General features: G+C 37.8%; 1 protein-coding gene across 7 annotated transcripts; it reads left to right on the top strand.

Moving 5' to 3' along the window:
* Positions 1-104: 104 nt before the first annotated feature.
* Positions 105-21,790, top strand: LOC103711321 (UDP-glycosyltransferase TURAN). 7 transcript variants are annotated; one of them, XM_008797423.4, is made up of 17 exons: positions 105-250; positions 508-631; positions 2,598-2,631; positions 8,649-8,704; positions 8,813-8,947; positions 15,604-15,752; positions 16,347-16,436; positions 16,541-16,607; positions 16,679-16,742; positions 16,839-16,974; positions 19,422-19,588; positions 19,679-19,789; positions 19,877-19,938; positions 20,024-20,076; positions 20,197-20,272; positions 20,527-20,655; positions 21,264-21,790. In XM_008797423.4, the coding sequence occupies exons 1-17, from the start codon at positions 108-110 to the stop codon at positions 21,285-21,287; spliced, it is 1,620 nt and encodes a 539-aa protein (XP_008795645.3). In that variant the 5' UTR covers positions 105-107; the 3' UTR covers positions 21,288-21,790. The 7 variants fall into 7 exon arrangements, 6 of the variants coding, with proteins under 6 accessions (XP_008795645.3, XP_008795644.3, XP_017699336.2 ...); XM_008797422.4 differs by having other exon boundaries at positions 16,679-16,751; XM_017843847.3 differs by having other exon boundaries at positions 107-250; positions 529-631; positions 16,679-16,751.
* The last annotated feature ends 1,581 nt before the right edge of the window (positions 21,791-23,371 follow it).

Genomic DNA, 23,371 nt, shown 5'->3' with positions numbered 1-23,371 from the left:
CCATCCCAAGTAAGACCGGGCCGGGCTTCCTCCGGGTTAACCTCGGGCCGTTATGGGCCGGCCTCTGGCCCGGCTCGGTCCAACAAATGCGAAGCGGCGACGGATTAATGGAGCCTCCCACCGGCGAAAGATTGGCCGCACGCACTCTCCCCCATCCCCATCTCACTCCCTCTACCGTCGCCGGACGCCGACCATATCGATCGCTCTCTCCGTGGCTGCAAGCATCGCCACTCTCTCTGACTTCTCGGAGGTGACTCCGTCCTCTTTTCTCTGTTCGTTCTAAACCCTAGTCCTCAAGCCTTTTCTTTGTCTATTTGAAGCTATAACAGAACGATTTTTTTTTTTACTCTTATTCTCCATTAAAATACAGTAAAATCCTGCTCCGATTTGGGTTATTCTGTGCTCGAGAGATATCTTTGTTAATCATATTCACTATTTAGCCGACCGGTCTCTCCGTCCTTATTTCCAGCTCCTACGAGTTTATTGATAGATTTGATTAGTTTACAGACGCTTTCGGGGCTTACACAGTGACGGATCAATGGAGAAGAGAGGGAGGGTTGCTGTTGTGGTTCTTGGCGACATCGGTCGTAGTCCCCGAATGCAATACCACGCCCTTTCTCTTGCCCAACAGGTATATACTTGATCTGTCCTTTGCTTCCTTTATTCCTTTTTTCAATGAAATCATTCAATTCAAACTTTTGAGTTTTGTTTCTCCTCTACTTGGGAATCTGGATTTTGAGTTCTTCCAGGGGCTGGAAAGAGCAGTCTATAATTCTGTATGATTCAATTTACTGTAATTTCTTGTAATGTGATGGTCAGCATTGCTGGTACTAGATAATCCTGTTATGACTTGCACCAATTCATTTGTTCAAGAACAAATTGGTTATCCAGTACCGGCGTTTTTATTTACTGGAGTTTTAGTTCTTGGCGATCTGATAGTGGAGGGATCTTTTTATTTATGTTGCTTGAAGTAATGTGGAACTGTGGATCAATTTAATATTTCCTGCTTTTAGTTGATGAAATTAGATGCAGATAAGAATTTTTTGTTTTGTCGTTGTTAGTATGATATGGTTTTAGTGCTGACATGTATTGTTTGAGATGGCTTTATAGAATTAGTTCCCTGATTAAACCCAATAAAAGCCAACATGATTTTCTTGTGAGTTGGATCAGTGGTGGCTGGATATTAGGCTTGTTGATGCATGTCTTTCATGATGATTCATAAAATCTGGGACTTTTGAAGCCATACTCATGCATAGAGTCTGTCTTTAGTCTTGAGAAAGTCAGATAAAACTACAGCATAAGGTAAAAGAAGCTACAAACAGTAAACAAGAATGTGTATATCTATTCTCTACTAGCATGTATATATAGACCAGGTATGGAATATATTAAGTATGCTTGTATAGGGAAAGGAGTATAAGAGTTGAAACTTAATGAAATATGTATGATCCCTTCACCTTCAATCCTAGATGATATGATCCCAGCCAATAAATGATTAGCCCCTCCTAGTTCTTATATGCTCTTAAACTTATCTTTTGATTTTCTTCATAGAAGAATAATCATGATCTGTTGCACTTTGCATCTTCAGCTTCTCACCTAGTTAATTGTGACCCATTATCTGCTCCCTGAATCCAAATCATGCTGTGGCTTCTATGCAAATGCCTATGGAAATCAAGTTCTTGTTCATGAAGATAGCTTCACACATGGCTCAACAACAGAATGACATGTCATACCTTCATATCACAGACTCAACTTGTTAAAATAATGTATTAATTCCAGCTATTTAGATTGAAACCAACACTAGTAGTGAATTGTAGTTCATAAAGCTGCAGTTAGGTTAGCTGTGCAAATACTCCGCTTTGAGTTGCTAGTGGATATTATGTAAATAGGCGCTACTTTGTTTCGCAAGCCTTTGTCATTGTCAGTCAACTAAGTAGGGCGAACAGCCCCCTGCGAATCCGTAAATATTCGAGATTGCCGAATACTCATGTTATTTAGTTAAATATTTATATCTTACTTTCAAAAGGTAATATTGGCCAAATATTTCTGTAGTCACCTTTAAGAATTTAGAAGTGACTATTCTTACCATTTTTGACCATAAATAGACTATGGTTCTTTAAAACTGGACAAAGTTGATCATAGCCAACCATATGTGACCATGTCTTTTACTTTGCTTGCCCATGTTCCACCACCTACAGAAACCCACATTCATATCGCTAAATGCTTGCAAATGGAAATTGTTTCTATAATATTCACTTCTAGCTCTTCTTACAGTTGTATGCGACTAAAGTTATCATTATTATGAGTACTCTCTTGTTGATTTTGCATCTTGGAGATTATGCATTTTACATGCCGATTTGGTTTTAAAGGTCCCACAATACGCTCATCACGTACACTTTGCTCCAAGCATACTTGGATTTCAATAATTTTAACATTGCTATTTCGATTATGTGCAATTTCAAGCTTCATATCCATTATAACTATTGTACGAACTATGCAAATTACTCTTTCATTTTATTCTTTTTACTGATTCCTTGTTTTATAATATTTTTGTTCAAAACGTTACCTGTACGTATTTATTGATCCAACTGTTTTCGTAGGCACATTTAGAGGTGGACATTGTTGCAAATGGAGGTATGATCTGGAAAGTTAGTAACTTATTCTTGTTTTAAGATTATGTTGATGCTTAGTTGCTGATTTGACTGCAAACCTTCCTTGCATGTTGCTGGATTATCAGGGTAATGTGGCTGTTAGTTAGTTATTGGGGATGCATTAGCAGCGGTTCATGTGCTGAAGTGTCGCTCTCAGTTTAATCTTCAGTTTGAAATACTAGACTTGCGGCTGATACAAGTTTTTCCTCTCTTCCTGATACAAGTTTCTCCTCCCTACCTTTGATTTTTAGAAATCAAGATAAAAAGTTGAACTAGTAGCTGTAATCATGACTGTAAAAAATGAATTCGATATAGATAGTCACATTAGATGCTCTCCAAGGATGTGGTGCTTTTTGATGGTAGAAGGCAAAAACTATGCATTGATTTTCTTTATAAAGAGGAAAATACAATTCTCAGCGCCTATTCCTTAAACAAATCTGCTTTGTAAGATGATAGCCTAGTATAATTTGAAAACAAGTTTGAGTCTGCTGATTCAGATTGATTCATGGAGGTGAATCCTAAGATGAGCTAATTTTTTATCTTTATTTATGCAGTCATTTTATCATTGTGAACTGCCTCATGTTTCTTAAAGCAACCAATCATCTAATTGAATTCTATGATAATCACCTGACTTTCACTAATATGACTTCAAACCAGCTGATTCAAAATTTTCCAATTTTCTTGTTCTCTAATCATTTTTTAAGTTTACTCTCTTTTGGCCTTCTGCTTTGGTATTGAGTTAACTAATTGTGCATGCAGAATGATTTATGGTCTATGGGGCAAAACAGATGAGTGGAATGGGTATTCATATCTGCTAAGGTGAATTTTGTTTGGAATTAAAGCAAGGCAGCTGCTTGAGTTAGTCGATTTAAACATGACCTCTTGGGAGAGTGAATTTAGTATAGGCCTGGAACCATGATTTAGTACTAGGTGAAGAGTAACATATGAATAGAGATTTATCAGACATGTCACTTGTATCGAACAGAGCTGATTATAGTGGCACATCATTTGAGCTACTCCGTAGGATCCAGTAAGTGGCCTTTTTGACCAAACTAAATGACATTTGATATACATATGACCACTTTGGGGAGAGAATGTAGCATAATCCTAGAAGGCTTGAACCATGGTTAAGTACTAGGGAAGAGTGACAAATGAATAGAGATTGATCAGACACATAATTTGTATCCCTTGGGCAGATGATAATGGTAAATCATTTGAGCTACTCCTTGGGATCTTGTAGTGGCCTTTTTTGGCCAAACTAAATGATGCCTATTTTCCAATTGTTTTTTAAGTTTATTGTCTTTTGGCCTTTTGCTTTGGTATTGAGTGAACTAATGGTGCTTGCTGAATGATTTATGGTGTATGGGGCAAAAGACATGAAGTGGAAGGGGTATTCATATTTGCTAAGGTGAATTTTGTTGGAGTGAAAGCTAGATAGTCGCTTGCAAGGTTCGCCGTCTCGGTATCGGATCCCGTACCGGTGCCATACTAGCATAGTATCGGTACGGTACGAGATTTTTTTGGTGTACTAAGTGTCAGTACACTATCCGTATTAGGTACTGATACGGTATGATATGCTCCGTACCGTCCGATTCGGGCTAGTACGGTTAGGGCTGCAAATGGGTTAGGTCGGGTCATGAGTGATCCTGACGCAATCCGGTTTCTTGTTCGGGTCCTAATTTTGAACTCAGACCCAACTTAATAGAAGATCGGGTCGGGTCGGGTCTACCACTATAATTTTTTGACTCAACAGGTTACTCAGGTCGGGTCGGGTCGGGTCCATATATAATCTGGACCCAACCTAAAAAATTCGGGTTCGGATCGAATTCGGGTCGGATCCAATTCGGGTCAACCCAGCCATGGCTTCAAAACTTGTTTGTACCTCTGCAGGTTGTGGCCACGGGTCCAAATAATTTTACAGATTTGGGTTGGGTCGTAGGATTGAAAACTCAAAATCAAATGGATCGGGTCGGTTCTGAATTCAGTAAACCTAGACCCGATCCGAAAAATGGAATGTGTCCAATTGTAGGATCTGACTTGGCCCCACTGGTCCTCCAAAATGGGTCAGGTTGGGTCTAAGTGGGTCGATCGGGTTGAGTCATGGGTCAACCCAACCCATTTGCAGCCTTAGGTATGGTGTACCATGGTCGCTTGAGTTATTCGAGTTAAACATGACCTCTTAGCATGAACCTAGAACCATGATTTAGTACTAGGGGAAAAGTAACAAATGGATAGGGATTTATCAAACGCATCACTTGTATCTTACTGAGCTGGTTACAATTGCAAAACATTTGAGCTACTCAAGTTCCTGTAAGTGGCATTTTGGACCAAACTAAATGATAATATAAATATGACCACCTTGGAGAGAATTCAGCATAATCCTGGAACCAAGGTTTGTTGTACCGGTCGGTACTGTATCAGATTGAGCATGCTATACCGGTTGGTACCATACCTACTGAGCACAACATACTTTATAGGTGCCGAATTGTTACGCAGTCTCGTACCGTACTGGCACCCATGTCTCGCAGTCTCATACCGTATCGACACCCGTACGTCTCGCAGTCTTGTACTGTGTACCAATACTAATAAGATGGTATCGGTACAAGGTCTGGTACCGAGACGACGAACCTTGCCTGGAACTATGATTAAGTACTAGGGAATAGTGAGAAATGAATAGATTGATCAGACACATAATTTAGATCTCTTTGAGCAGATTTTAATGGTAAATCATTTGAGCTACTACTTGGGATCCTATAGTAGCCTTTTTTGGCCCAACTAAATGATGTCTATTTTCAGCAAAATGAACTTGTTGTCAATGCTACAATTATCTTCATTGTTAAATGACCTATGAAGAAAAGATATACATATTTCCATTTAAGTCGGTGAACAATGAAGCTGAGATAAAAATTGTGAGGGAAGTGTTTTTTTTTTAATTGCTACAGTGCCTTAACATCTGTTCAAATTCACCCTTTTCAATCACTGACCACGATATTGAATAATGGAGCTGCCATTGTTATAGTTAGCCTGTAGGGAAAGCTCTTACCAAGATATAAATCAAGAGCAAGTAATACATGAAATCCATTTTTGGCTCGTAGTTGTTGCAGAGTGAAGGATTTTAATTCAGAAAACCATCTATCTTTATCATGATCTTCTTTTTATATGGTTCCTACTCATTTGCAAATCATGATCCAAAGTTGTACCTTTTTTCAAATTTCAGAATAATTCTAAAGTAGTAGGTAATGAGATTCCATGTAACATGGCCAAGTCAATTTTAATATCTTCTTAAATAGTATTCTACTAGTATCAGAACTTCTGAAGAATTTCTTTACTGACTTGAAAGTTGATTTATTGCAAATGTAAACCTAAAAATGACCAAGCACTAGTATTAAAGTGCTTTCATGGACCTAAATTATAAATTAGCATTACAAGGTCTATTAACACATAAAACCGAATCCTGACTAGTAGAATGGTCACCTTTTTAGGGGCAATAGTCTCCTCATGCGTATTGGGTTATGCAGGTGAAGTAATTTTCAATGAATCAACAAAAGGATGAAATCTCCTTGGTATTCTTATCACTAAAATAGTTTTAAGACATTGGAGATGTTTAAAGTTAAGGTCCATTAGGAGCTTAAATTTAGTGGTGTGAGTTCTAAGGCTGTTAGTGGACATAATCCTTCCCTTTGCATTCAAAATAGGTGCCATAACTGTGTTGAAGTGATAAAAAGGGCTTAGGAGCTGTCTCAGTACAAGGTGCGTACCATAGCGAACTAGTAATGTATAGATAAGGTACCTGGTAATGAGATTGCGGATCTTGATTTCAACACTATCATGAGTTTGAATTAGCTAGGCATTTGCTAGTTCTACTTAGAGGTCAGGTTGGCTAGAAAATTTAATAATCAAGCGTGGCATCCTCTTAATCACAAGCACACATTCGTGTTAACTTTTTGATTTCACATCCATTCACTGGCAAAATGTATGGCTTTTACTTTGATCCAATCTACTCTCTAGTGTAATGCATATATACATATACATGTACAATACGTATACATATACATATACATATACATATGCATATGCATATACATACATATGTGTATATCTATACTATATTATTAAATGAGGGAGGAATGTATTACTTTAGATTGCGCCTATCAAATGTTGTGATTAGAATAGCTTTGGTTCCTTTTTTCACAAATATCTATGAAGAAATATGATTAAGAAGTTAGATATACAATCCAGGTATGTCTTCATTTATCTCTTCACCTCCATTTCTTATGCCAAACTCGATGGACTCTATTTTAAAGAAAAATCTCTATCCATATTAACCATATCCTCAGCTATTTGGACTTTGTTTAAATTTTTTTTAAAAAAGCAAAAATATTGATACCTTTTATTTAATTTATGTATTTTGTCTCTTATATCCTAATTTGAACTATTCTTCTATTATTTTTTGATGTACGTTACATGTGTGAGTTGCTAGGATACATATATGCTTTTATATATAGATAGAGAGAGATACACACATGTTATATATATACATATATAATGTAAAACATTATATATATACATATTACATATGTGTATATTTACATATTATGAGCTTGTATATTTACATATTATGAGCTAGACCTTGGTTACAATCTAGTGGATCTCCACTCAGATATGGTTAGGTCTACATTAGATGATGGGGGTCTTACATCGATGATTCGAGTTGTTGGATGTGATCTACTGCCTCTAAACTACTTACATACAAAAAATCATGTGATATGGAAATTCCTAGCCTAGGCATCAGGTGGTCAAAAAGATGGACAGTTTAAATAATTAGAAACAATACATTTTTTTTGACTAGTTGATGCCTAGGCTAGGGGACTCCAAATCGCATGATTTTTGGTGTGTAAGTAGTTTAGAGGTAGTAGATCACATCCAATGCCTTGAATCATCAATATGTGACCCCCATAGTTTGATTTAGATCTAATCGGATTGGAGCAAAGATCCACGTGCACTGTCAAAGCCTATGCTTGCGACGCCCTTTCTCGCTTCCGAGCGGTGAAAGGATTGGATTTCACCTATGATCAGATCAATGGGCAACCAATTAGTGTTGTTCCTATTGACATCGACTTTCAAGCTTAGTTTTTAGTAGGTCGGGATTTTCAAAACTGCTCCTAGCTCACACTATGGTGGTAGAGATACCGCTATGAGATCTGGGAGGGTGAGTAGTGCGAGGTTGAAGGCTCTCAAACTGTTTGGAGACTCAAGCATAGCCAAGTGTAGCTAGACTTAGCTAAAGTGGATCTTTGCTCTGATCCAGTTAGAGCCATTGGATGTGATCTACTGTCTTTAAACTGCTTATACATAAAAAATCATGAAATTTGGAGATCCAAAATCATCTGATCTGGAGACCCATAGCCCATGCATCAAGTGATCAAAAAATTGATCACTTGATGCATGGGCTATGGGCCTCTAGATTGCATGATTTTTGGTATGTAAGCAATTTAGATATAGTAAACCACATTTAATGGCTCGGATGATTGATATGAGACTTTTATCGCCTAATCTAGATATTACCGGATCTGAGTTGAGATCCTCTTGAGTGTAGCCAAGTCTAGCTACATATACATATACAGATATATACATATATATATAATATATATATATATATATATGTGCATATATATATATGTATGTATGTATGCATGCATGCATATATATATATTTGTATGCATCCATATATATATATATATACACATATATATATATATATCTATATGTATGTATGTATGTATGTATGTATATGTGTGTGTGTGTATATACATACATACATATATGTACCTACATACACATACGTGTGTGTATGTGTGTGTATGTAGATAGATTATGTATGTACATACATAAGTAACAAATGATTGATCTCCATAAGCAAGTAATATATTGTTAAGCATGTTCTGTCATCCTATGCTTCACTGTAAATTTCTTTTATTTTTTTCTGGCACAAATGAACAGGTAGCGATCCTCATATGGCTGTTAAAGAGAACCAATCAATCCATCTTCACATAATGGTGCAGTCATTAACTATCACCTCTTTTTCTTCCCCCTTTTTTGTGCATAAGTACACATGCACACCTTTCAATTTCTTACTAAATAACTTATCTCATGTCTTTTTTCAGACATCAGTAAACCTCCAGGGACTATCAAAGATTTCAAGTCCATTGGCACTTTTACTTAAGGCTGCAGTGCACTTTATTATTTTAGTTTGGTTTCTTTGTCTTAAGATTCCTCGTCCAGATGTTTTTGTTGTGCAGGTGAGTCCATATCTTAGGTACTCATATTTTCAACTTTTCCGTCATAATAGTTGCATGTTGTAGTAATATAAAACTAACTTAAGAGTTGGGGTCCGCTTACCATCCATTGGGACGCATTGCTCTATGAATAGTAGCCAATAAGGTTGCATGGCTTCCTATTCAAGCGTATGTTGCAGTTCAATCTGTTGCATGCAAATCTATTGGTTGGATGCAACTGTGACTGTTATGGCTGCTATTCTTCAACTTGTAGTTACATAAATTAACTCTGTGCATTATATGCTTCTGATTATGATATCTATGAAACCTGGTTATATAATTCTGTAATTATTCTTGATTCCAACAGCCACAAAATGACCATTCTAATGTGATATATTGATTCCACTTTTCCATCACATAATAATTGGTGAACCATGGGTTAAAACAAGATTTATTAGACAAGGGTACAGGCGTACAGGCCTACTGGTCACTTCTTGGTATGACATGTAATGTAGTGTGGGTGTTGTCTCAATACACAGTTCAGCCAGCATGGCCAGTATTCTGCATCAATATGGGTCAGTACATCTGGTACATACTGACTAGTATGATTCATATGATGTTACCTGAATCCTTGGATTGAAGTGCTGGTTGACATGGAATAGCATGTATCGTGCTAGTGCTATGCCGGCATGTGGCATCACTACATGCTAATGCTAGTGTGCTAATGCATGCCTTGAATTCCAAATATTGTCATGGTACTAACATGAAATACATCGATCTTTGTTATGAATTTGGGATTCTTATGACCTGCAATTAAAGATTTGCATTACACTGCTCAACTTGGTTGCTTTGCTGGTGATCTTTATTTACACAGGAATGAAACCTTTGCAGTCATCCCGATAATTGAAATCCCCGAGAATCGTCTTGATATTTATTTAACTTAATATGGTATAAATCAGACACTATTTATTTGAAGTAAATATGGCTAGAAAAATAGAATAAATTCATGCATATAGCAATTGTTTTCTTTTGGTAAATCCATATTGGTTAAAACACAAAACAAAATTCATTGGTAGTCAATAAAATTGCTATCTTCCCCAATCTGCTGAAATAAAGGATTAGGGTAGTTTTGCAGTGTATACATTTCAATCTGTATACTCCTCTCCCAGATAATTAGTCTTTTGAGCTATTTTGATTTAGGAGTTTTGCTGTAAATTGTAATATATGAGTTTATTGTTATTCTTATTGATTGTGATTCATATTTTCTCTTACTTTATTAGCTATTTCAGTAGTGAGCACCAATGTATTTGTTAGACTCTAAATATTCAGTTTATTGTATCATAAGACAGCTGTCATTTTTAATTTTCTTTATTAATTCTTCTAATTATAATTTTATATTTAAATTATTTATATTTTAACTATAATTTGGACCAAAACCATTTGTACTATGAAATTTTTAGCCGAGACCACCAAAGATATCACATAATATTTGCGCCAGGCTCTAAACCAGCCATTAACCTTTTAGGTGTTCCCATTAAGTTTTTCAGATACTTGTTTCAAGAATTAGGTAGAATTACTTCACTTGTTTTGAGGATTTTCTTCACCGTCCACCAGTTTATTGGGGTTGGAAGTAGTAGATGAACTCTCTTTTGCTCCTGATTATCTTCTCAAACCCAATATCCTTGTTTTATTTGAGTACTAATCAGAAAGTCCGCTGAGTAGAAGTAGAGGTTGAACTTTGGCATAGTTCATATCCCTGTCATGACATTTGACATGCTCTCTAAAACTTGATCTTCTTAAAGAAAACTTCCCTGCAACCTTAAAATATTATCTTCTGTAGTATCTAAGGAAAGAAATATGAACCAATATTAGGACATAAGTTAATCCTGCTGAAAAGGTATTGCAATTTTGTACCAAATGATTTTTTGGGAATCCTGAACATGCTATAAACAATGTTGAGTTGGACTAATTAGTTAGCTCTATTGTGGTTACTTCAAACCTTGATAAAGACTTCAAGCCATATGATTGGTGGATCGAATGGCAAATGCAACTTTAGATTGAAAAATGATGCTTTATGCATGACTTCAGTCAGTAGTTATTTTAATGCATGACTTCTTCTGGTAGTTATTTTCATGCTAAACTTGTACTTATTTCCATGTACAACTTATCTTGCATGAGTTACCTTGTATGGGCGCCAAGAGTCCAACTTTGTTGATACCAAAGGATGTAATTATCTTGGTTGATAGTTGGTCGGGTGTAAAAAAGTTTCTTATGAGGATGTGAACAGGATCAAGGAGGACAAAGGATTTAGATAGAAATTTGATCAATCCAATAACTGACATTGCAATGGCTTATGCTTTAACAATAATGGTATGCATTTTAAAAATAAACATAGTGTAAAATGTTACAAATTTGGTATGAAAAGAGAGAGATATATGCATAAAAGTCCATCTATGTAAAGTTACATATACATATGGTTGAATTTGCTATCGATGAACTTAAGGAATCCAAGATGTATGTTTTTTCCCTTCCAAAGATGTTAATTTAGATTATGAGAAGAGAATGTTGGAACGTACATAATGGGAATGATGGGTAAAAACTTTGGAGGTCAAGTATTTATATGGAATGCAATTTATGATAGTAAAATTATAGTTAGACTTGATTATCAGGAGATTATTGACCGTGATAATTTTTCTTACCTTGGATCCATTGTAGAGATATAAAATGGCATATAGCAAAACCATGTTTGCATTCAAGAAGCGAATGTTTAATATTGTAATCATCACTTTTTGGTCAGACGAGGGAAAATACTATGATGGAGCTATTTGGTTGGCAGCAAGGTTTGCAATCTTAGTCCGAGGACCCTATCGGTACCGAATTGAACCATATTGAGACTCAATATGCAGATGCATATCGATTTAGTATTGGTTTAGTGTTTTTTCACTTTTTTTTGCTGTTTATTTTTTAACTTTGAAGATTATTTTAAAGTTTATGGATTTTATAAATGATGACTTTAAGGATACTTTAATGTTATTTTATTTCATATTGGTCTTGAGAGATTGCATGATGCTTATAGATGCTATTGTAATTTTAAACATGGACAATGCATATTTTTGAGTTTGAATGTATATATATAATTAATATGAATTATAAAAAAAACATACTGACATCTAGTGCCTCGTGGAGTATCTATATTGCTCATGAACATTGGGATCTTGTTCATGGTTGGGGCCTTGGACTTGACTTCAACCTAGATGCTATGCCCACACTTGCATCTGATAATTTGAGCTTGTGGATAACCATCCTAATACTAATATTGTATGATATTCTGTTGGCCATCCCACTCCTGTCCGTGGAAAGACCGCACGGTGAAGTTTGACTCATAATCTAGCTGAGACTGTGGAGGGTAATAGTTACTCGAATACAATGTCTCAAATGTAGGATATGCATATGAGTTATATCTTTGTTGTACAGAATAGGATCCGGTGTAGGATGAGGATCCAAATATATCCAAGGAACATACTTTGCGTGCTATATCGTTAGGTGCAACAGTGTTACATCCTGAATTATCTCCAGGGGCCCAACTCCTATATGTTATCATTATCCTCACAGGTCTTATAACTTGCATCATGGTTTGGATTCTGTGGCATGAGTGAAATGCAACTTACCGTGAATTGACTCAAACCAGATGGTTGTGAGTCGTGTGCACACCTGCCATCATGGTCTGCCGTACCGGTCCGTACCGGCCGGTACGGGCCGGTACGTACCGGTCCGGCCTGGGACCGGTACCGGATCAGCGTAAAATCCGGTACCGGTAATTTATTGTTGAAGAACCGGTACGGGACCGGTATGGACCGGTACGCCACCGGTTCGGACCGGTTCGGACCGGTACGCCACCAGTTTGGACCGGTACGGACCGGTTCGCCACCGGTACAGACCGGTACGGGACCGGTTTCGTACCGGTCCGGGCCGCCACCGGTACGCCGACCGGTACCGGTACGGCGGACCTTGCCTGTCATGCTCACTGTTACCTTCCTGGCCACCAGATGCATCACCAGCAAACTGTTAGTGGTATCATTGCTCATATAACAAGACAGTCGGAACAACCAGTCATTCGAGTGCTTGGTTGTTACAGAATCTAAGTGAACGAGCTTCTCATCAACTCTCTCCAATGGATCTGCAACTTTCTTTCTTTTTACTTTCTTGCTGCTTTGAGAAATTGATTTATATTAACCTGGCTTTCCCTGCTTGCCTAGCTTTGCCGAGTGGATTGACTAGGACCACCATTCTGATTCCCTGACTACCCCTACCTTCTTGACTAGATTAGGTACTATGGTGACCTTTTCTTAGGATCTCCTAGTCATATCTCCAGGTGGATGTCTCAGATATAAAACCTTGCATTCTTGATTGGCACCCAACTAACCTCTTTGGTTGCTTTTGTTGCTGGGCATCGGCTGATTGTGAGCGTGGCATGTGTCGCTTTGCCCATTGCTCTACTCATGCCATCTAACATATATTCATACTAAATTTATGCTTGACAATGCAATTTGACTTCTAATTACTTTTGAGAATTGCCCTTAATCTTTTTCTTGATTGTAGATAACTCTTATACTATAGAAAATGTATTAGGGCCCAAAGAGAGCCATGTCTGCTCATTTTAGAAGATTTCACCTTCGGGGAAGTAACAATATATTACTTCATCTTTCATATTGTCTGATTTTGAGGTATTAGGACTTAAGTAGTTAAGTGCTTGTTGAAAGTAATGTTGCCAAAATGGTTTGGTTGGGACCATGGAATGTCGTACCGTCCGGTACATACCGGTCCGGTCCTAGATCGGTACCGGAACCACAAGAAAATCGATATTTTTCGGTTTTTTAGTTGAACCGGCCGGTACGGGCTCCGTACCGGTCGGTACCGGCCGATACCGCTTGGTACTGGCCTCGTACCGGTGGGAACCGGCGCGAACCTCCGTACCGGTCGGTACCGGCCGATACTGCTTGGTACTGGCCTCGTACCGGTGGGAACCGGCTGGTTCGCACCGGTACGATTTTTTTTTTTTTAGAACCACAGCGCCTTGCGCTGTGGTTTTTGAAACCACCGCGTACCGGCCGGAACCGTACCGGTCCAGCCGGCCACCGGTACGCCGATCGGTACCGGTACGGTGGACCTTGGTTGGGAGCAAGGTTCGCCGTACCGGTACCGAACCCCGTACCGGTGCCGCATTAGTATAGGCGTACCGAGTGTCGGTACGGTACCGTACGCTCGGTACCGACCGGTACAGCGAACCTTGGTTGGGAGTGTAATGCCACTAAAAGATGATATCATATCCACCTTTTGGCAAAAGATTCCGTGGGAGTACCTTTTCATGTTTTGCAGGACCAGGTGTTTTAAAATTCTTGGTGTTTCCTTGATAGGTAAAAAATAAATTGACATGATATTTTTCTTAATTTTTGTTTCACAGACAAATTAGTTCAGGCAAGTGGCCTAGTGCAACAGCAAAATTATCATGTTTAATTTTTACATGCTCAGTTGATAATTAAGAAAATTAAGGGTCCGACCCTTCAATCATCAGTCATTTTCCTTGCTGTATCACCTGTCTGGTGGAAAAGTTTAGCTCCTCTATTGATTGAGCTTGATCGATCTTGCTTACAACCACCAGATCAAGACCCCGAGAATCCATCAACAAAACTTCCCTTCCATATGGATCGTCGTGGCATGTCCAAATTTCCTAGCGAACTTATCCTCTTCCTGTTGATCAAAATTGCTACAACCAATGGTTGTTCTTGGCGAAGCAAGCGGTCCGCATGCTCCTCCCGAATTATCAACTCAACCCCGACCTTGCGGTTAAGGTAACGACTTCGGACATGACTTCCATCAGAAAATCAAAAATACGCATGTCCGATGAAATGGTTGTTGCTATCTGCTCCAATAACGAATCATTGGTTTAACTGAATAACTAAAGAAAATGGATAGACCTTTCTCTTCGTCTCAGGTCGATGGATCTTCTCAATTGGAAGATCTCCCATATGGATAATACACAATGAAAAGGAAGAGACTTCCTCGGGACATTTAAGTGCTAATATTGCCGTTTCCCTATATCGTGTGTAGGGAAAAGGAAAAACTTCGAACATGGCTAAATCAAATTCATCTAGATCAAAATATAAGAGAAGTAAGTGGAGAGGAAAGATCTCCAGAGATTCCTATCTCATTCCATTCCAGTGGCTCGACCAGTAACCAATGGCGAAAAATCCGGGTTGAGAAGGAAGAGAGAAGGGTTCCTCATTTTAGAAGGCTATATCAGCGGGAGCCTGTCAACGCCGAGGAGGCCCGCTACCGTGCGAGTGCTGTCGGTGGTGGGTCTTTCTTTGCATTTTTTCCCTTCAATACAAAGCTTTCTGCTTAGTCTCTTCAAAATTTTGGATCAGAGAAAATCTCCTGTCATTGCAAGAAAGGAATGGTCAAAAGTGTAATATAACAATATTGATCATTGTCTTTCTCTTTCCATGCTTGTGGTTGCTAATTGGTGTTTCTCTTTGCTCATAATCCTTCTCCAACTTTATGTACATTCAATAACTTAATTCATGTATGCTTTGATCTGCCTGTAGTAACTTTTAATAAATTTATATATTTTCCTTATGTTAAGGTTTGCTGATATTTCAGTACTCTTAATGCATCTGCAGAATCCACCATCTGTTCCCACATTAGCTGCTGTTAAACTGTCTAGCTGGCTAAGGCGGTCTACATTTATCATCGATTGGCACAATTTTGGATATACTTTACTTGGATTATCTCACGGGAGAGGTCATATAATAGTGAAAATCTACCACTGGTAATTTTGATCCTTTTTACTAAATATCTTTATTTATAGTCCAATAATGTGGTATTAAACCGAAGAAGGTTGTTGGCGGAGGCCGGTGTGGGCCAAGTCAGCAAGGCTCGCCCATGGCGGAGGCCGGTGTGGGCCAAGTCGCAATCGAACGCCGGAGGGGTGCTTGGGATGGTCGGTTTAAAGACCATGGTTAAGCCTTCACTATCACCTGGGGGTTTTAGTGAGATGGCAGCGCCTACGGTCCTAACAGTGGTATCAAAGCCAGCGGCATGGGTTCGATTCACAGGATAAGCGATTAAAAAAAAAAATTCCCTTGCTGAAGGGGGGGAATTGTTGGCGGAGGCCGGTGTGGGCCAAGTCAGCAGGGCTCGCTTGCTAGGGGGGATTGTTGGCGGAGGCCGGTGTGGGCCAAGTCAGCAAGGCTCGCCCGCAGCGGAGGCCGATGTGGGCCAAGTCGCAATCGAACGCCGGAGGGGCACTTGGGATGGTCGGTTTAAAGGCCATGGTTAAGCCTTCACTATCACCTGCGGGTTTTAGTAAGATGGCAGCGCCTACGGTCCTAACAAAGGTCTTCATGAATTTTGTGTTTTGTAGGTTTGAAAAGTACTTTGGGAGGATGGCTGATGGTTCTTTGTGTGTTACAAAGGCAATGCAACATGAACTTGCTCAAAATTGGGGAATCAAGTGAGTGAACTGGTCAAAGTTTAGCTTTCTCCTGAAATTTTCGTGCAAGATAACTTGATATTTTTAGTAGTGCATTTATGCTCTACTTTACTACATACAAACAGAGCAACAGTTCTCTATGATGAGCCTCCTGAGTTTTTCCATCCTGCTTCACTCGAGGAGAAGCATGAGGTGAACCATTGTTCCATCTCTTTACAATTTCTTTTAAAAATTCACAAGTGTGACATTCAGATGTGCTACAGTTGTTTTCCAGGTTGGAGAACAACATCTGTCATCCAAATGGCATTCGTGATTGTGTTACTACTGGTAATATTTGTAAAGCCACCTATTTACAACTTCTCTGACTCTAATTGACCTTGTTGTCGCATTTTTTTTTGACTGACTTTTTTCTAATTGTTGCAGCTCAAAGAGGCCCAGAGAGTGGTGCTGCCATTCATTGGTTGGATCAATCTAGCGATACTCTCTTTAGTACTCAAATTGGCAATGAGATTTTCTTAAAAGCAAGCAGGCCTGCCCTTGTTGTTAGCAGTACAAGCTGGTAAACCATCACTTATTGAACATTCAGTACACATTCTGAAATTATATTTTCTAGAAAATATATTTTAGATGAGAGTGCTATATGCTGTGTTTATGAAGAGTTGTTCTTAGTTTTCTTTTAATTTTTTTTAATATAATAATATCTTATTATGACTCAAATTTTCTTCTGATAGTGTAGAGTCTTAACAGATGTCAGTAAAATCATCTAAATCTGGTTTTGATTTTATGCTTTAACTTTTTAGGACCCAAACTGAACCTGAATTTTGTCACAAAGACGTGCCTAATTGTTGGTCTTCGTTTACTAAGTTGTTGATTGAGTCAAAATGAATGAGTTGCCGGACCAGACCTGCTTGCTTACGTAGCCATATATGACTATAGTCATGTGATGCAGGCATAAGATTAGATTAAGTAGGAACAGATCTATTGGGCCTTATTGTTTTATTAACTTGGCATTCTTACAAAATAACATGTAAGCTGACCTTCCCTAGAAGACATAAATTTATGTTTTAGAAAAGAATGCTGCTATGTTTCCCCAAGAACCTCCATGGGGAGGGCATTAACTTGGATTTGCTGCAACAAAAAGGGGGCTCAGGTTTCCATTTTGGCCCAAAATACCAATTTCGCTGTTGGTGGTTCCTAGAGACCTGTGGTTTACAGCTGTATCTAGGAGATTTTGGGAGAGCTTAGGCATTTTGCTTCAGAAAACTTATGACCCTCTGTCCTATGAATCTAATTGCCGATGGTCCCCCTGACCTAAAGGAAAGTATTCCCTTTCTCAAATAAAAAAAATCACTTGATTGCCTTAATAGGCTAAGGGCATGTGCTTATGTCAATGTATTTATTGAAACATGAATGAGTTGACAGGAGTTGTTCTTTAGGCCAGTGTCTAGAGAAAGATGAGTGGTATTGATGTTCTCCCATTTTGATATATTCAAGAAATATGAATTGTAAATGTGTCTTACATAGATTGGAGTTCAAAAGAAATGATATGATGTAAATTCAGTTGAAATGGTTATTTAGCTTCCTTTAAACCCACAACTGAAAACTTAACATTATTCATCTATTTATTCATGGAAAGATCATATTTCTAAGAACCAGTGATTAAATGCCTAACATATATTCGTCATATCTATGAAGCATGGATAGGGATACTTCGGTATGGCAAATCTTGAAAATGCTGGATATAATGTGGTTAAGATATATCTATGAATATATGCATTTTAAAGGTACATGCATATGCATATATAAAAACATTTATGTACATTTTTATGGATGCAAAAGAGCATCCATAAAGCATTATAGGCTATCGAAATAATATAGTCCACACTTACAGCTTTTACATGATCATCATTTTGTCATCATTCAAATGTATAGACTCTGATTCATACTTAATGTTTTAATATCACTATCAAATATTACAAAATTGACTATTCACTGTTAAAAGGCTAACACTAAAAGAAAAATAAAGCAGCCCCCACCTCATTTTTGAAGCTTTGGAGAAGTATCTTGAGTGTATCCAAGAAGAAATCTGCAATGATTTTTAGTTTTTAAAAAAAGGATACGTAACACATGTATCAAAACTCAAACATGTTCTAAAAAATATCTGACGAATATCAAATATCCAATATATATCTGCTACAGACAAGTCATGTGATTTGAAGTATCCATGACATGTTCTCTTTCACTAACCCATATACTAAAAATTAAGCACAGATCAGTCCATCTAATAATGTTGCAAGTATTTTTGTCCTGTTAGGTGTTGCAGAACTTGCATAACTATACTCCAAAGTGTTCCTGGGCATCAAATAGCTTAATAGATGAAGCTTTTGGAAATCAAAACTTGAATTTCCATTTTCAGTACATTTCAGCAGAACAACTTCAATTTTGTTGTGTATGTTTTATTCTTTGTAGTTTTAACTTGTGCAAATATAAATATTTGTCAGCACATCTATTAAGATTGTTGTGATTTGAAGTTGTTAGTCATGTAACTCACCAAATATGTTTAGCTCATATATGATTGTTCACATGCCGTTTAAACAGGATTATGACTGATAACCTTGTTTTGACTGAATGGTATAATTGGAGTAGACCTTTTGTTTTGTGTGTATCAAATGGATCTCAAAAATTATTTTTTTCGAAATAACGATCAAAATTAACCTTTCAGTAAACTTATCCATCTATTAGAAATTGGCTTCAAGGGTCCTTATTATGTATTCTTGCAATCTTTTCATATCTTTGATACGAAAATCTGTGGCGTTGGCTTTCAATCTTTCATTATTCTTCTTTATGCATCCTAACAAATCAGAGTTCCAATCTGCTACACTTTCTTCTGGTCTTCTTTGCACATGAATGTGGCTTATACCATCTCAAGTGGCATCAGGCTCTTACAAAAATGTTGAAAAATATAATTATGATAATTGGCAAATGAGTTACTTCAATCTATTTCAGGACACCAGATGAAGATTTTGGCATACTTCTAGAAGCAGCAGTTATGTATGATAGGCGTGTTGCTGCAGCCTTAAATGAGGATGATTCAGTTGAGGAAGAAAAGATTTGGACAGACATCAGCAATGGGAAACAATACTTATACCCTAGATTGCTGTTCATTATCACTGGTATGGTTTGTATACATTTTTGTTATTACCCTGAGTAATGCCAGGTAATACTCAAGCAGACGTTTTAGATTTTGAATTTGAAATTTGAAGGTAAAGGGCCTGAAAGAAGAAAATACGAGGAGCAGATAAAGAAGTTAAACTTGCGACGTGTGGCCTTCCGAACAATGTGGCTGTTAGCTGAGGATTATCCATTATTACTTGGTAGGTTTTTGCTATTTTTGCCAAAAAATGCACAAAGCATTTTCTACATTTTAGGTCTAACATCCTCAAAACTTCATTCTATTCCAGGATCAGCAGATCTAGGTGTATCATTGCATACTTCCTCATCTGGTTTGGACCTTCCAATGAAGGTAACTTGTGGTTGAACTGTTCGCTCAAACTGACATCAACTTTTAATTGCTTTATTCATTAAAAGCTGTCAAATGATCTTATCAGGTAGTTGATATGTTTGGATGTGGGCTGCCTGTTTGTGCGGTTTCCTTCTCATGGTAAGCTTCATCCTCGAATTGAATACCTAGAGCACTGATTCTGCTAGAGTTAAGTGTAATAAATTATAAAATTCTTTTCAAAAATGAATGTGAGTCTTCTGTTGCATGTACCGTATTAAGCATCACTGAACTTGTAGAAGTTGAGAAAAATGGACTTCTCTTTTCGACATCATCTGAGCTAGCGGATGAATTTATGGTAAGCTCTTCTGCTAGGTTTTTTTAATTCATCTTTTCATTTAATGTTTAAAAGAAAAGTTTACAACTAAAGAAGTTGACTGCTACTGAAATATTTATTAAAAAAATATAAACAATAAAAGTCAGCATCTTCCAGCTGGTGAAGACCACATTCGCATTCTGTTTTGTTGCTTTATTGGATTTTACTAGTAAAACTTAAATTAGAAACCTAATCGTAATTTCCTTCTAAATAACCTGCCGGTGAAATCAATGCAGATGCTTTTCAAAGGCTTTCCAGAGAGATGTGATACATTAAACTCTTTGAGGGATGGTGCCTTGGCTACAGCGTCCTCTGCAAGGTGGTCTACTGAATGGGAAACACATGCATTGCCACTAATAAGTGAGGTAAGCATCTCAATTTACTTTATTAGTTGTGATTCTACAGTAAACCCATGAATTATCTAAATTGCTGTTTGTGAGCACTTTGGACATGGTTATACAGAATTTATAATTCCCCATAATTATACAGTAATCTGTTTAGAAGTTAATAGGGGTTTCATCAGGGATTATGACTGTGGTAGTTTGTAAGGTGGTAGTATGGACCGGCAGACTTTGCAGGTGTCTTGTTTGGGATATCACCACATTAATCTCTATAATTAAATTATGCGCGCTGTTTTCATGCATGTGATGGAATGAAGTATTGAATAATCATTAGAAATGGATGAAATAGTACATGAGTTAGTAATGAGCTACACAATCAGGACTCTGAAATTCAGATTTAATGAAGTCCGAAGTGGTTGGATCATTAATGCTATCCAAAGTCTTTCAATAACAGTTGCATCTTGAATTTTTTTCTTTTTTTTTGGGGAGAGAGGCAACAAGTCCCGACCTCCCTACTCCCTGTAAAGTGATTCAATCATCTGTATGATGCCTGTGATTTTGTGGTTTGTGTTTTAGCTTTCACTCTTTTTTGTGTGCGTTGTTTCACGGGGCTAATTTTTACTAATTTGCAGCTCATCTCAGGGAAACAAAGATGATAATTGATGGAGATTGAGAACATTCTGAAACAACCTGGATGCCTTGGTGTAAATGAAACCGAATATTTTGCATGGCCTTGCTGCCAGGAGATGGTGAGCCAAATCTGAGTGGGAAGTTATATGGTTAGGCGGAATATGCTTTTGAATTTTTGCTATTTGGGCTACAAGTGAAACCAGTTACAAGGGACTTAAGATTTCAAGTCCACAGGCACAGGTCATGGATGCTCAAGTGTTGATAATATGTTTAGTGGTGGTGACGATGTGATATATCATGGGATATCAAGTTTCTTGTGAGGTTTTTTTTAATTCTCTGGATTCCCCTTTTTTCATATAAACTGAGTGGTTTGATGCCAAGAGATGACTCACCAAGCTGACTTTCCTGTAATCTAATGTCATCTTTTTCACCTTTGAAGAAAATCTTTTGCAAAATGTTATCATTCAGTAGTTACATAATTGTGTTAGGGGTGAATTTTGCAATGGATCAAGCTAGAGTTTCACCTGTATGTGCTGACAACTGCCTGATGATGACTTGGTTTAACAAGCAGGAAGTTGCTTCTTTATGAAAGTTGTTGGTCAGCAAAGCTTGGATAACAACAAAATAAAAACTATATAGAAGTAAACAGGGAAAACTACATAGAAAAACTGGGTATAAATGTAAAATACTGTGTACGGAACACAAACTTAAATGTATACAAGGACTAAATGCAATATGCTAACTACATACAGGCTAGATATAAAATGGAAGACGGGGTGAAAAGAATTGCTGTAGAGAGTTTATTGAAACCATTGACTTCAGAATATAGTAAAATAGCACGGGAGTTTGTTGAAACCACTGGACTTCAGAGTATCATATCTAATCTACGACAAATAAATTATATATTGACAAATATTATTAGCATGCCAAATTGGGTAATATATCTATTGCCCAAAAACTAGGCGACAGGTGCTTGTATTGGTTTCTTGATAGGGGGAGGATGAGTGAAACTTAATGACACACCCATAGAAAGACGGGTGCGCGTCACTATATGTCATTTGCATGCTCTGTTAACATATCTATACTAGTGAAAATGACGTATCCTCCAAAACTCACCGCTTTAACCAAGACTGGCCAAATCTTTTCTATTTGTTTGTGTTTATTCTTTATTATTTTGCTATTAGTGTTTATCCTGAATGGGGGGGGGGGGGGGGGGGGGGGGGGGGGGGGGGGTGGGGAGGAGAGAGAGCATGAGCGAGGTGTGTCCCAAGAAATGGGCGTTGAGCCACCAAGGTGGTAGCCTGGTGGTAAGGGGACGATAATTCCGTCCAAGTTGCCCGGATTCGAAATACGCGGGTATCGATTAAATTAGGGAACCGGATGCCCCATGTCCGGATAGTTTGTTGGCAGTTATGCTTTTCTTCCACTTATACCAAAGTGGCGCTGGGGTGACGTACCCACACGTGAGGCAGTGAGCCCAGTAGCATGAGCCCATAGGTTGAGGAAGGCATGCGAAACCTGCGACCTGATAGAAGGAGGCCAGTGGGGGTTGCTACGCGGGTAGGCCCCCCTTCTATCGTTTCACCAAAAAAAAAAGAAGAAATGGGCGTTGGCATATACGACACGTTCCATCCCAGTAATTCATTCTCTCTCTCTCTCAAGATGCACGCCGATCAAATTATGACAAAGGCAACTAGATCTAAGCTTGGCTACATATGAGTGTAGCCTAGTTCAACTCTCTCTCTCTCTCTATATATATATATATATATTATGTAATTTATTTTTTATTTCAAAATTTAAAAGAGGAAAAAAGAAAGGGGAATATTGGGATAATCCTAATCCTTACCCCTAGTTCGGAGGTGCAAACCCGCTCTTCTTTCCTCTCTCATGGGCTTGGGCACTATTTAGGATTGTTGTTGGTAGTAGAGTTTTTACAAAAAGTTGTTTGTTGTTTGATAATTATAATTTTAAAGCGTGGTAGAACTTTAACTTGTGTTTGGTAACCAAACGGAAAAATGATTTTAGTATGACAAGATGGCAATAAAATATATTGCATGGTATTGTACGGTAAAATATAATACAATATAAAATTACATTATATTACATATTA

Source organism: Phoenix dactylifera, unplaced genomic scaffold (genome assembly GCF_009389715.1).
Source record: "Phoenix dactylifera cultivar Barhee BC4 unplaced genomic scaffold, palm_55x_up_171113_PBpolish2nd_filt_p 000184F, whole genome shotgun sequence".
In the NCBI taxonomy this organism is placed as follows: Eukaryota; Viridiplantae; Streptophyta; class Magnoliopsida; order Arecales; family Arecaceae; genus Phoenix; species Phoenix dactylifera.
The sequence above is the reverse complement of the archived record's forward strand: the minus strand, read 5'-3'. Positions and strand labels throughout refer to the sequence as shown.

What these genes read in the sequence shown, in the direction of transcription:
- LOC103711321 (XM_008797422.4), top strand. Translation starts at nt 108, where the DNA reads ATGGAGCCTCCCACCGGCGAAAGATTGGCCGCACGCACTCTCCCCCAT. An exon ending in GGACATTGTTGCAAATGGAG is followed by an intron (nt 2,632 to 8,648) that starts GTATGATCTGGA and finishes ACAAATGAACAG; the next exon opens with GTAGCGATCCTCATATGGCT. An exon ending in GTTGTTAGCAGTACAAGCTG is followed by an intron (nt 16,975 to 19,421) that starts GTAAACCATCAC and finishes AATCTATTTCAG; the next exon opens with GACACCAGATGAAGATTTTG.